The sequence below is a fragment of the Bemisia tabaci genome, chromosome 3 (assembly GCF_918797505.1).
Source record: "Bemisia tabaci chromosome 3, PGI_BMITA_v3".
NCBI lineage: Eukaryota > Metazoa > Arthropoda > Insecta > Hemiptera > Aleyrodidae > Bemisia > Bemisia tabaci.
The window spans coordinates 53,108,604-53,121,669 of NC_092795.1; the positions used below are offsets into that span (position 1 = coordinate 53,108,604).

Here is a 13,066-nt window from a genome sequence, read left to right on the forward strand (position 1 = left end):
CTACTTGCCGCCCATGGGCCGCCTGTATTTTGCCGCCCCCTTCTCATTCGCTCTGAAACTTTAATGAAAACCATCAAGTGAACGTGCCGGAGTGGGCGGGTTGCACAAGACACGTTTACTCGTGTTGGACACATTTTTTGCAAAAAAATGTGCAAAACATAAATGTGGTTTAATAATTTTAACTCTAGTTGCCGCCGCGCGCGCTGACCGCACTGTATTTGGCGCAATGCGTGTAGTATTCATGCACTCTTGTAGGCGCCACGCGTTCCCCGCCGACCGCTGCTGACCGCACTGTGTTTGACGCAATGCGTGAAGTATTCATGCAGTCTTGTAGGCGCTAATATGAGTAACGCGCCGACCGCCGCGTCGAGAGCTTTTCCTTTCAATCTCAAGTCCTCCTCATCAGTTCACTCTGCGCCGCGCCGTTCCAGGCCAAATTGGGTGATTGGTTTCTCTTTTAACTCGACTAATTAAAGGTGCTGCCTCTTGTATCGCCGAAAGATGACAAAATTAGAAATTACTATACTCTCAGGAAATGAGAGATTTTGTCGCCTTTTCTCGTTTGCAATTTTTTTCTGAATCCGATTTTTTATACCTACGTTTAAAAAAAAGTCAAAATTTGCCGCCATGGGCCGCGGCCCATGTGGCCACCCCCTAAATCCGGCCCTGACTCTAGACGTTTAGTTTGTTGTCGGGAAAGGGAAAAGTACGATACACAAAGCATTAGGGCAGGATTGAAATGGGATCGAAAGAAAAAGACGCTGCTCAAAAGCTGCATTTTTGTGGTAACGGTATTGTCGCATAAGCTGTGTTATGATGAGGCACCTATAACAGGCTCCGGACCAATACCCACATCCGTGTACACAACTAACTGCATAGTACCTCCCACCAACTACAACCTCCCTTCCAATCAAAGAACACAATAGTTCTCACATAACAATCTTCCCATCCGCCTACAATACACAATTGCTCTAACACTACCCCTTTTTAATTATTAATTTTCTCCTTCCCAACATCTCACAATACTTCCCTTTCTTAATCGAATCTCGCCCAACCCACTGCATTCTTTGTCACTTCTATAATCACACCCACTATATTCCCACCTACCCCAAGATCTCCCAACCATCTTGCTGTGTGTCCTTGCCGTGAAGACGCATCTGCAACGCACGCACTCAGATGCGCTCTGCTAAGTCTTGCCCGCTAGGATGGTGTGTCTCTCTCCTCAAGGTTGAGTGTGCGACGGCTCTTGCGAACCTGGTTTGTAGCAGTGTGCGCGCCTAATCTCGCGGTAATGGAAGAGCTCGCGTTGTGGTGCTCCTCTAGTGATGGAAGTAGTAGTGGCATTCGATAGAAAGTTCTCATAAACGCTCGTTTAGAAATGTCCTGCAGTAACGCACTTAGACGTAATGCCGCACCGCGAGAGTGTGAGGAGGGTATATCTCGCGTGGAGAGTGCTTGGGAGGGATAGCTGAATTCTCTCCGGTCTGCCGAGAAGTGTGTGTTCGTGTATTAAGCGCGCATTGTGGGCAGTCAGCGCCTGCACGAAGTGATGCGACATGGTGGAGACTATGAGCGACAAGGATGATGATATCTATCACTTGTGCGCTGTCTGAGGGAAGTTGTATGGTGCGTCGAGTAGCCCGAGATGCGTGAAAGTCTCGAGTGTAGGGGCGACGCGCTTATGCTTGCGAGTGTCGGTGTGTGTGTATCGAGTCTCGTCCGGAGAAGCTCTAGGATTAGCGAGATGTGAGTGTGATTCGAGCGGATTGATGAGTTGTGGCGATTTGTGTGTCTATTGTGCTGGTTGATGCTGCGCTAATGAGCTGCCGATAGTGTGCGGGTGTGCTTAGAGTGCGCGACAGTTTGTGAGGGTGTTGTGTCCGAGATCTGATTTTCCTGGCATAGATTTTTTTGTGGGCTTATGGGGAGAGCGAGAGGAGAGAGAAGAGTGTGTGTTGTTGGCTGGTGCAGCGAAGTCGGGCACGCGCTCAGGCGGTGCACGCGCGGTGTGTATAGAGTGCTCCTGCGGCTAGTCCACGTGAGGGGTTAGGTGCGTGTTGGTTGCTGTTATGAGTATGTAAGGGCTCCTTCACTTTTATCACATTTCTAAAAGGCACAGTGAATTAGATACAATGTTTAAAACTCTACTCCCATTCCTTTTTCAAATCTGACAAAATTATTCATTTGATTGTATAACATTAGTCTCTGTTTGTATTCCACATTCCTGCTTGTTTCTAGTAAGAGAAATAAATATTCAAAGTGCTTCTAATATGTTGATTATGCAGTGAACAACTAAAAATATATTTTAAGATACATCTCTGCTTACTCAAGTCCTAAGGTATATTGACGGTTATTTTTTTATAGAAATGTAAAAATACAAATTCTTTTCATCCCGTGCAATTTAAAATGTACGCATGATTCCGATTTTGAATACTTTTGTTTAACACGTTATTATACCTGAAATATTACACAATTAATATGAAAATATTGTTATACTGCCCAAAACGTTCGCCATTCTTTATTCCGGTTTAGACCACTACTTTTTGCATCAAAGAGGAAACATTGGATGGGGTGAGGGGATTGTCACAATGCTCACCCTCTTCAACAAGGGTAGGGTAGAGAGAAAACAGTTTTAATGGCATATCGCTTTTTCTGCGGCTGTTAAATCGATACAAATAGCATTAAATATCAAAAATAGTTAATAAAACTGGTGTAAAGTGCAAACGCATTCTATTCAATCATCGATTCAAAATGGTGACCAATCAAAGCTTCTTAAATCTCAATTTGATGATAAAGAGAAATTTACAATATTCCTGCGTATTTATTTATTCATGTATTTACTTTCGGAACTAACTTATCTGTTAGATACTTTACCTTAATCTAGTAACGGATAGCTTAATGGCGGTTGTTAAAGTAACCGCCTTGAAGTGATGCATCATTAAACAGGAAATAAAATCAACTTTATATCAGAAACGGAGGATTCCTAAAATCTATTATTAAGGATCCAATACAGTTAAAAAACTTTTATCTGATCGCCATTTTGAAGTCGTGACAAATCAGTACTTGCAATGTGTGTCATGTATCATTGTTTACCTGTATTCTAGCCAACGATGTTTCAAAGACACTTTATAGAAAAAAGAGAATGGCATGATAGGCACAGAACCTTACATGGGCGGATACAAGCACTTTGAGCTAAGGGTAGGAGGAAAGGCGTTCCGCGGGGCTACCTCTTGAAATTTTGATAGGAGACCAGGCATTTGTTTCTTTTTTTTGGGAGGATTTAATTTTTTTAAACGGCAAAATATCTTATGATCATAACAACTGTGCGACTTTTCTTTACGCAATTTTATCTCATTTGGACTCACCTTTCCCTTTTTTTAAATTTTTTGTCAATGCACACATTGATGACTGCACAACCTAAGACTGGTCTTTGAAAACATACGTACATGAGTCGCTTTTATAGCGCTTTTTAGTGCTATGCGACGCCTAATCGCCACAAAACTCGGTCTTCCCACAGGTCATCAGGGAGTTGACACTCCCTCATCTCATTTAATACCCCATGTCGCCACCCTCTCACTGGGCGTCCCCTTCGTCTCCACCCAGGAGGAACCCGATCAAGTCTTTGAGAAATGCATTGAGATAAACATACATTAGAATTTCACTTACTTACATTAAAAATTATATTGAAATGGGGGTTTTTAAGACCTGTATTTTATGAATACCGCAATGAAAACTAAAGAAGATCAAATAATAAACAAGCAGGAAGCTCCAACGCATTGGCGTCGGAGAGCGGCTCTGGGGGCAGTAGTTGTAGTCAAGAATGAGGGCCTAGACACATTTTGTCATTGATGTACAATCCGACAACTGTCGATTCATGTTTTGTAACTTAGCAGATTTACGTAGCCGGTGTATAAATGTGTATTGGGCTTTGATATGGCGAATACATGGCATTATCACTTGTTGTATACTTTTAATTTTGAAAGCTCTTTGGAGGTCCGCTTCCTAAAAAATCTCTGGTTGATAAGTCGTTTAGCGAGGCTGCAAAAAATTTGCATTTTTATATCTGAAAGTGTAGGTATTGGTTTTTTGTATAATTGTTTTTTTGGATTGCTGGAAAAGTAACGCATACTTCTATAATTTAGGACTGAGTCAGGGAAATATAAGGTTCGTTAAATAGTAAATATTCCTAGTACCGTGTGACACTATTGTTAACGAAAAGTTTTTGCAACTTGTCAAAGAGGTTGTTGAATGATCTTCGAATAACTTTTGATGAGCTAGAGGTAATGGTTCTATCTGCAGCTCGTGGACTTCTGTACGATATTGTCCAGAATCATCTGAATTTTCAAAAAGTGTCCGCTTGTTCGATACCCAATTTGCTCATTCATGCATACAAGGAGAAGCGCATGAAAGCTTTAGCAGACATTTTGGAGATGAATCAAGAATTAGATGAAGAATTTATGACTTAAATCACGGCACCTTAATCACGGGATGACCTTAATTACGGCAACTATTTATTGTCCATGAGATGCAGATGGTTCCATTTCCCTAGCTCATCAAAAGGTATTCGAAGATCAATTTCATCAGCCACCCGTACGAACCACGTTTCTAGTGACCCGTACTTGCTTCGCACGTATGAAACATACAATCAGAGAAAACAGAATTCATCTTACAATAATCAATAATCAGTAGGACATGAATCGTTGCGATGTATAATACGACATTATAATGCGGCATTACTATTGTAATTCATTTTAATGGATTAGGGGCATTATAAATCATTATTGCCACGTCGGAATGAAATGTTGTAGACTGAATTGAAAAGCATGTTGGCAAAATTTATTATAAAAATAGTATAACATGTAGGTACATAACATAAAGGTAATACAAATTAAATGATTAGAGCGTGTATATTTCATTACATTATAGGTATATTACAATCATTTTTGTCATTGTTGGAAATTTTGATAGTTTGAAATTTGATAGTTGATAGTTGATAGTTTGAGAGTTGAAAATTTGGTTATTTTATTTAGTTAAGGTGATTCGATAGACGCCATATTTTGTGTCAGAATGGCATGCGACATATCCCATCAATTGGTTCCATTTTTTCATTTACTCATCATTTTTCTCCAATTTTAAGTTTCGCAATTCTGTTTTCAGGAGACTAAAGCACTCACTTATCAATTTGTATATTTATATTGAGTTAAGGGTAGAGACGTATTCCTCACCGGAATTGAGGAATGGAGGTGTTACAGTAAGTCCGGCATTAGGTTCCATTTCGACATCAGCGACGATCAACGCTACGATACTGGAAGCCAGTCTTCCGATATTAAATCCCTAGCGGGGAAGAAAAAAAATGCCTAGATTTCGCTAAAAATCCCTAAATCCCCAGATTTGCTCAAATATACTTAAAAAATCCCTAGATTTTGCAAAAAGCGCCATTTTTAACGAAGAATCATGATGTCATTCGATGTAGCGATTTGCAATATTTAAATCTGATTGGCTCGTTTGAATTTTGGCGCTCTCTGAAAGCAGTGCTAATCCAGACCAATAAAATGAAAGAATATTAGTTGATTTCTTATTATTAACAGGTTGAATGCAGTTGAATGTCAAGTACATCGAAGGACGCAATCGTTTTAATTTCCGGCTTATTTGCGGGGAAAATAGTGTTGCCAAAAAGGCCTACAAAATATAGATGAAAAAATGTTTTCGATTGTCGAAGCTAGAATTGAGGTTAAAAAGTTGATTTTTGGTAACTTTACCTCATCAAAAAAAAATCCCTAGATTTCCTGAAAAATCCCTAAATCCCTGGAAATTCCGGAAAATCCCTAAATCTAGGGATAAACCCTTAGACATCGGATGGCTGTTGGAAGCATTAGAGTCAACATTTGAAACGCTGCTGCAGAATTTGCCGGGAGTATAATCGAGTGTTGAAAGTCAGTAGAATTGAACAATGTAATAATTGCTTTCCGAAATAAGCGTTATAATAAAAAAACCACGAATCTGAACTGTTAATACTGGAACACACCTTCTGTAAATGTACCTTGCGAGAGATAAGTAAAAAAATAGATGTACTGGAGGAGAAGTGCTTCTCCACAGAGTTTGAAGAAGGAAAAAAAATGCCCAAATTTACTTACTTCAGCATTTTCGGCAAAATCACTGCAATTTCCGAACCTTTTTCTGGCCAGGGGCCAAAATTAAATGATTATGAAGGGCCACTTAGATGTTGTAGATAAAAATAGGACTGTTGAAAAAGTCGCCGTTTTCAATAAATATGTTCCCGGAATGGAAAAAAACAGCTCACAAATAAAAGCAAATTGCCATAGAAACTTCTTCACGAAATCACACACACAACGAAGAACGAGGCGCTACAGACGAGTCCGTCCAGGACAAGTTAAAAAATTCCCATGAGCCGAGTGCCGTAGGTTAAGGGCCCGTTCGCCAAAACTAATCGGAACTGTATGAATGAATTGCTCCTTTTAAAAATCAAAACAATATCGAATTGCGATATATTACACAGTTAAGATAGGGCTATGTCCTGTCGTAAGCGGCGACATACAGTCGATATCATTTCAATAATCGCCCCAATGGCCACGATAGTTGTTAGACGTTTACGGTTTCCCTGGTAACCTTTGTTTGCTATCAGCTGATATCGAGTAATTAACTAGGAAGCTCCAACCCAGTGGTTAAAGCTTCCTTAACCGCGAAAACTTTAAAATTCAAATTTTCAAATTTTGAACGTAAAGTACATTTTTTCCATCACGAGATAAAAGCACAAACAAGTTTTGAATTATTGACTGTATCACCATGATTCCAAAAATACAATACACAACATAGCATTGACTAACAATAAAACAGTATGCAATAAAATAAAGTCATGACAAGGAACATAGCCGAAAATGGCGCCGATTCCCATCAACCAACGCGCGGTCTCTACAATGTAACATGCTGCATTGATACTCCCCAGCTGGGACCGTCCGGAATAGCAGCTCTAGTGCAAGCACCAGAGCCGCTAAAATGAGAATTTTGATAGGCTCATTATTCTATTCGTATGTTAATTTTATGCTTTCCGCTTTCGATTGAATTACAGGTAAAATGTTATTGGAGAAAATGATTTATCAGCGTCACAAAATACCTCTCCTAGAATACACTTCGCTTTACACAATCGCTTTTCTGAACGTTTTGGTACCAATTCTCAATCGAGTTGGAGCGAACGATGTCGCATTAGCATCAGAAGACGTTCGAAAAAAATTTGAGGACGCCAAAATTGTTCCCGAATTGATACCTGTGGCTCCAAAATATGCATTAGAGGCAAGTTTTCTAAACAATAAAATTTTTAAACATTATCAGAAAAAACATGAACTGTAGCGACGATAAAACTGCAAAAAAAAAAAAAAAAAAAAAAAAAAAAGTCGGTTGCGATGCTCCAAAATCTCCGCTCCCAACTAATATCATACGGCAAAATTTTCACAGAATACTCTTCACATATATAGAGGAAAAATTACCAAAGTTATGAAAAATGCGCTTTGATAGTTCTCCGTGTAGAAAGAAAGGCCTTGTCCACACGAGCGCAGTTCGCGGAACTTATTCCTCGAACTTGCTCAGTTCCCGGAACTTATTCCTTGAAACGAGGCATGCTGTCCACACGGGTTCGTCCGAACTGGAACCGGAACTTCAATAAAACTATACAATTATTGCAAAATAATAGATTATTATGACCGCCAAAGTAACAGAAATAAATGTCAAGATCATATGTAAAGGACGTGAAAAACAAAAACAAGCAAATTCACATCAAAAGAAGCATTTAGAAGCTCGGAGCACGGGGGAAATTCCAGGTTTTGGAGGAATAAGTTTCAGCTCAGCAAAAAACTTGTTCCGGGAACAAGTTCCTCGAACTGAGTTCCGCGAACCGCGTTCGTGTGGACAAGGCCTAAAGTATGAAAGGAAGTTCGCAACGTTGCAAGTAGAGATACACTTGTCTGCAGTGTCAAAATTGATATGCATGCTAATGTGAAGATTATTTGTGTAACTACGTCTCAAGATCGCAACAAAGCGCATCGGCATAGTGCAGGTTTGATAGGTAATTGCCTTCGCAGGCACGACCTCGGGTTGAAGCGCCTTCATATTTTTTGATACTTCACGCATTGTCACGGAGTTAGTTTAGTTGCATGTCCGATCCGAACCCAACCTTAGACCGCTGGTTTCACTACACGCTATTCAAAGTGTACATGTTACTGTCATGATTACGCAGAAAAAAAGGTGTATTTGCTATGACGGGACAATGATCAGTAATATTAACTCCTTCTTTTTTTCAGTATTGTGTGATTTTTCATTCATTCACTTGTGGCTTTGCAAATGCAAGCGATTGCAAGTTGCACATCGTCGCCCCTCTAATGTAACGGCGTATCTTGAATTCCACGTGAGACCTGTTTTACATATAAATCCATACTTGCTGGGACTCATGCGGCAATCCGCAGACGTTCGTACTTCAGAGTAACGACGATACATATAAAAAATTCAAATGGGAACAACTTTGAAATAGTGAAGTTACATATCGACGGTGAAACTACCAAACCACGTATCTCGGTTTGCGACGTCGCAGACTTCCTGTCATACTTTATTTTTTAAATGAAAAACTACTTAACATCCAGTCTTGAAAATTTCTGTGATTTTTCCTCTTTGTGCGGAGAAAATTCCGTCAAAATTTCAAGGAATGATATTGATTTGGTCTACTTCAAAGAAATAAAATGTGAGCGTAGATTTTTAAACACCGCAAACGAGATACGTGGTTTGGTAGTTTCACCGTCGATATAACTCCTCCTTTTTGTTATATAAATATTGTGACAGGTATAACACCTGCAATTACACCACCAAGCCGCGTAAATACGTTCTTGTATACGCCTTTGCAACGACGGAATCTCTGATTTTAATATTTTATTTTTAAGTTGTAGGTTCTTTATAAAAACAACACTGTCAAATTCGGGAATGAGTTCCATCGGGGGGACTTTGAAACCGCGCCCACAAATCTGCAATGGCCGACTGAGAAGGGCCGATACTACACACTGATTTTCACAGGTAGTTTATTTTTTCTTTATTGAGGAAAGCATGTGAATGGCTTATTCTAATAATTTAACGGAAAAGTCATTAATGATTTGGTCTTTATGCTAATTTGGCTCGATACAATGTATTTTTGTCTCTCTTCGTTATTCGTGGCAGAAAATCGTACGAAATAAACACACCGGATACACCCTATGCCGAAAATCTGGTTAATCAAATGCAGTAGATGGAAACACTTATTCATTATATTTCCAGCTTAGACTTTAAATTTTAATTTTTTAGATGTTAAATTCGTTTCATTGGAAAATCCAGAAACTTGAAAAAGGTCACTTTTCTGATTTTTTTGGATCGATTTTTACTGACGCATTTGTTAGTTTTTAGCTGAATCACTAAATACAAAAAGGGCACATGTCCAGAAAACCAAATTGTTCCGGAGACACAAAAAACTGTTTATTTCGTGGTAGATATTTTTTGGAAAGTCGTTATGTTTCAAAAAATATCTACCACGAAATAAACAGTTTTTTGTGTCTCCTGAACAATTTGGTTTTCTGGACATGTGCCCTTTTTGTATTTAGTGATTCAGCTAGTATGCTTACGCTATTTATTTCCTGGGATGAGTAAAATTACTGTAGTAAAATTTCATCGAGCGCAACGTCGCAAAAGCCATTAGAGTAATAAGGGTTTCTCGATACCTATATTTTGCCTTCTACTAACGCGATTACAGTGCCACTTTGCGTACTTGCTCAGAAAATTCCATACAAAGTGATCGCATAATCAAGATGTGATATCATATTTCTTTTGTTTAGATCCAGACTGTTCCAACTCAGATCGCCCCGTGCCAATTGATAAAGAATGGCACCATTGGTTGGTAGTCAATATTCCTGGATGTGAAGTCTATAAAGGGGAGGTTCTCTCGGCGTATTTTGGTGGGCTACCTTTTTACTTACAATGTGAGTCCCAGGTGGTATTTTATGAATTTCTGTTTCTCCATCCGAGTAACACAAATAAGTGAGGAAGTATAAAAATAAGTGAAGTTAAGGAAGTAAAATTAAATTAAAATAAGGAAGACTCCCAGCCTAACGTGGGCGTAGGAGATCCACTTACGGCCTCAACTTTCAAAGCTTTTTTTAAACTTTGGAATACGTATTAGAGAAAATCAATGCACCATTGTGTTTCCAACGGAATTTCACCAAAAGAAATGTACTTAAATTGCAAATCTCTCCGTATGCAATAGCTTAATTACAAAGTCTTGTTAAATCCTCTTCATATGTTTTGCAGATCCACATAGGTACGTCTTTTTAGCATATATGCAGCCTGATGCAGCACCCATTGTTTTTGACGAGCCTCGGCTTGATGACATGTAGGTATCATTCTCTTCTCCAATCAAATCGATCTTCCCGAAATACTCTCATCCGGTACCCGCCCCCTTCCGTCAATCCAAATATTAAAATTATATTTCAAAAGCCCTAAAACCATTTTCAAATCGAAACCATAATATCTGAAGTAATTTATGATACCTGAGCTTTCAAAATTGTTTGGAGGTTGTGTTTTTAGTGTTCATCAGTGCAAACTAGTTACTAGAATTGGACCTCATTTTGTAAGCAGGAACTATAATTTCTGGCTCATTCACAAAATCACTTATGTGCATAGGGAAACTAACGGTACATACGTTGTTCCTAAACTGAGCTAAGTACTGTAGTTCCTAATTTTAAAATGAATTACAGTTGAATCTTGAAATGTTAACAAAATCAAACTTACATTCAGATTTACAAAGATCATTTTGATGGAGCAATTTGTGTCATTTATTCATCGTTTCTCAACACAATAAAGATTTTTATACCAGTGACGTGACATGCTTTGCGATAGATCGATTGATCTGCCATTTAAACCTATGGAAAAGGATCGATAAATAGGGTGTTTGCAACAAACACCTGACTTATCGATTCTTTACCACAGTTTCAAATGGGAAAATATCGATAATCGATCATTCACGCCTCGCCACTGATACCATCCCGCATTGAATTTAGAGTTAATGGACTTGTAACTCAATGGATAGCACCGATCTAGATTGTAACTCAAAATATTTTGTAACTTTTAGAAATACCTCATTTTGCTGAATATCAAAAAAAATTAAGCAATATGTTGTATTATTGTTCGTTGACAGAAAAATCATGTTTCGAAAAATTGTTTCCTCGTGTTTGGATGCGGTGGAATAACTCAATACAACACTTAGTACAGCACTTAAATATTATTAAATATATTCTTCTATATCTATCTCTCTCTTACTAGTGGATATCATATACATATATTCTTCTATCTATTTCTCTTTCTCTCTTCTACCAAGCCATTCGGCACATTTTTACCGAGCCCGTCGTTTCGCTCATTTTCAGGCCTATCGAGGATAGACGATACAATTTTTCAACGAAGAACTTTACAAAAAAGTACGAGCTCGGAAATCCCATCGCGGGAAACTTTTTCGTCGCTGGAGGCCCGGCGCCGACACCAGAGTTGCCGTTGGTCCTACAGCGAATGTTAACGACGACAAAGAAACGGCCACGATTCAACGCAACGACACTACGTACACCGAAAAAGTAGACCTCAATAAGAATGAGACGCAGAATAGGAGAAATTGAGACGCTGTGTCGTCAAGTCAAATTCTGACCAGATTCATACTTACGTGTCATAAGTCAAGACATTAAGACATTAAATGAAAACTTCCTTTACAAGTGTGCAAAATGGACTGATTTCAGTCCTTTTTTCATGCAGTTGCCCTTTTTGTATATCTGATAATTGAACACTTCGGAGCACTGCAATAAAGGGGTACTTGCATGTACTTAGGAGGAGTCACAACCTGTTTGGCCGGCAGTGCAATTTCAGCTGCTTTCAATGTGAAAATAAGTACGGCTCGGCTCCGTAAAGTAAGGTCAAGAGAGACTTTACAAAATCGGAGGTTACTCGCTCGAAGAAATAAGCAACTGAAGATTCAATTAAAAAGAAAAGAAACATATGAACATGGCTGGTCTTCTTAAGAAAATGTGAAAGTTTTGCTAAATAAGTGTGTGACAAATTTTTATATTTGGACAGCTTTATGCAATAAGGAACTAGGGTCAAATTTTCGAATTTTTTTTTATGATGAATTCCGTATCAGGAGGGTATTTACTTACTATTGAGAAAAAGAAAATCCTCAAAAACAATTTTTATCCCGCTTCAGCGACCCCGCAAAAATTTGCCGTCGCAGGATCACGCGAAGTTCATTTTGCAATTGGGACCTATACTATGGTTCCCTATTGCGTAATGCGAAACTCGGATTTTCCATTTTGCAATTCGGAACTATAGACAGGACGGCATAATGCTTTCTCGGCATTCTCGGCTCCTGTTTGACCGATCTTGCTGATTTTTGTGTCCGGGGGTATTTTTCGACGGGAAACTCGAATTTCTGGTCAAATTTTGAAAATTCAAAAATCCAAGATGGCGGATGTGGCCTAAAATGCTATCTCGGCTCCTGTTCGATGGATCTTGCTGATTTTTGGTATCCGGGGGTATTTTTCGACGGGAAACTCGAATTTCTGGTCAAATTTTGAAAATTCAAAAATCCAAGATGGCGGATGTGGCCTAAAATGCTCATTTATATGTTCAATGCTCATTAATGCTCAATACCAGGAGGTACCGTAATAGCACACCTAGTCTTAGAGATGTTTTTAAAACGTGTCAATGACACCAAGCCTCATTTCTGAAATGTTTCACGTGATACTTTAAAAACCCGAATGAAGTGTCAAACACGAAGCCACTCTGTGTTCAACACATTCCCATGTCACCACATTTTATGTGTCTGTGAAACATTTGCAGATTGTGTCACCGAAATGTTTCGAATTCATTTTTTACATATTTCAATGACACAATGGGCAAAGGTCTCCGTTGGCAGTGCATTTTTGACACATTTCTGACACATTTGTAAAACAATGAGCCTTTAACTCAGATTTTCCTCTGATTTTCTAAATGTTTATGACACATT

At 38.9% G+C, this 13,066-nt stretch overlaps 1 protein-coding gene across 1 annotated transcript; it reads left to right on the forward strand.

The window, feature by feature from the left end:
* Positions 1-2,080: 2,080 nt before the first annotated feature.
* Positions 2,081-12,126, forward strand: LOC109040248 (protein D1). The gene is made up of 6 exons (XM_019056103.2): positions 2,081-2,338; positions 7,088-7,308; positions 8,949-9,072; positions 9,861-10,004; positions 10,333-10,414; positions 11,445-12,126. Exons 2-6 carry the CDS (start codon positions 7,093-7,095, stop codon positions 11,647-11,649), a joined length of 771 nt encoding a protein of 256 aa, XP_018911648.2. The 5' UTR covers positions 2,081-2,338; positions 7,088-7,092; the 3' UTR covers positions 11,650-12,126.
* Positions 12,127-13,066: the final 940 nt, after the last annotated feature.

What these genes read in the sequence shown, in the direction of transcription:
- LOC109040248 (XM_019056103.2), top strand. Translation starts at nt 7,093, where the DNA reads ATGTTATTGGAGAAAATGATTTATCAGCGTCACAAAATACCTCTCCTA. An exon ending in CTACACACTGATTTTCACAG is followed by an intron (nt 9,073 to 9,860) that starts GTAGTTTATTTT and finishes TCTTTTGTTTAG; the next exon opens with ATCCAGACTGTTCCAACTCA. An exon ending in GAGCCTCGGCTTGATGACAT is followed by an intron (nt 10,415 to 11,444) that starts GTAGGTATCATT and finishes GCTCATTTTCAG; the next exon opens with GCCTATCGAGGATAGACGAT.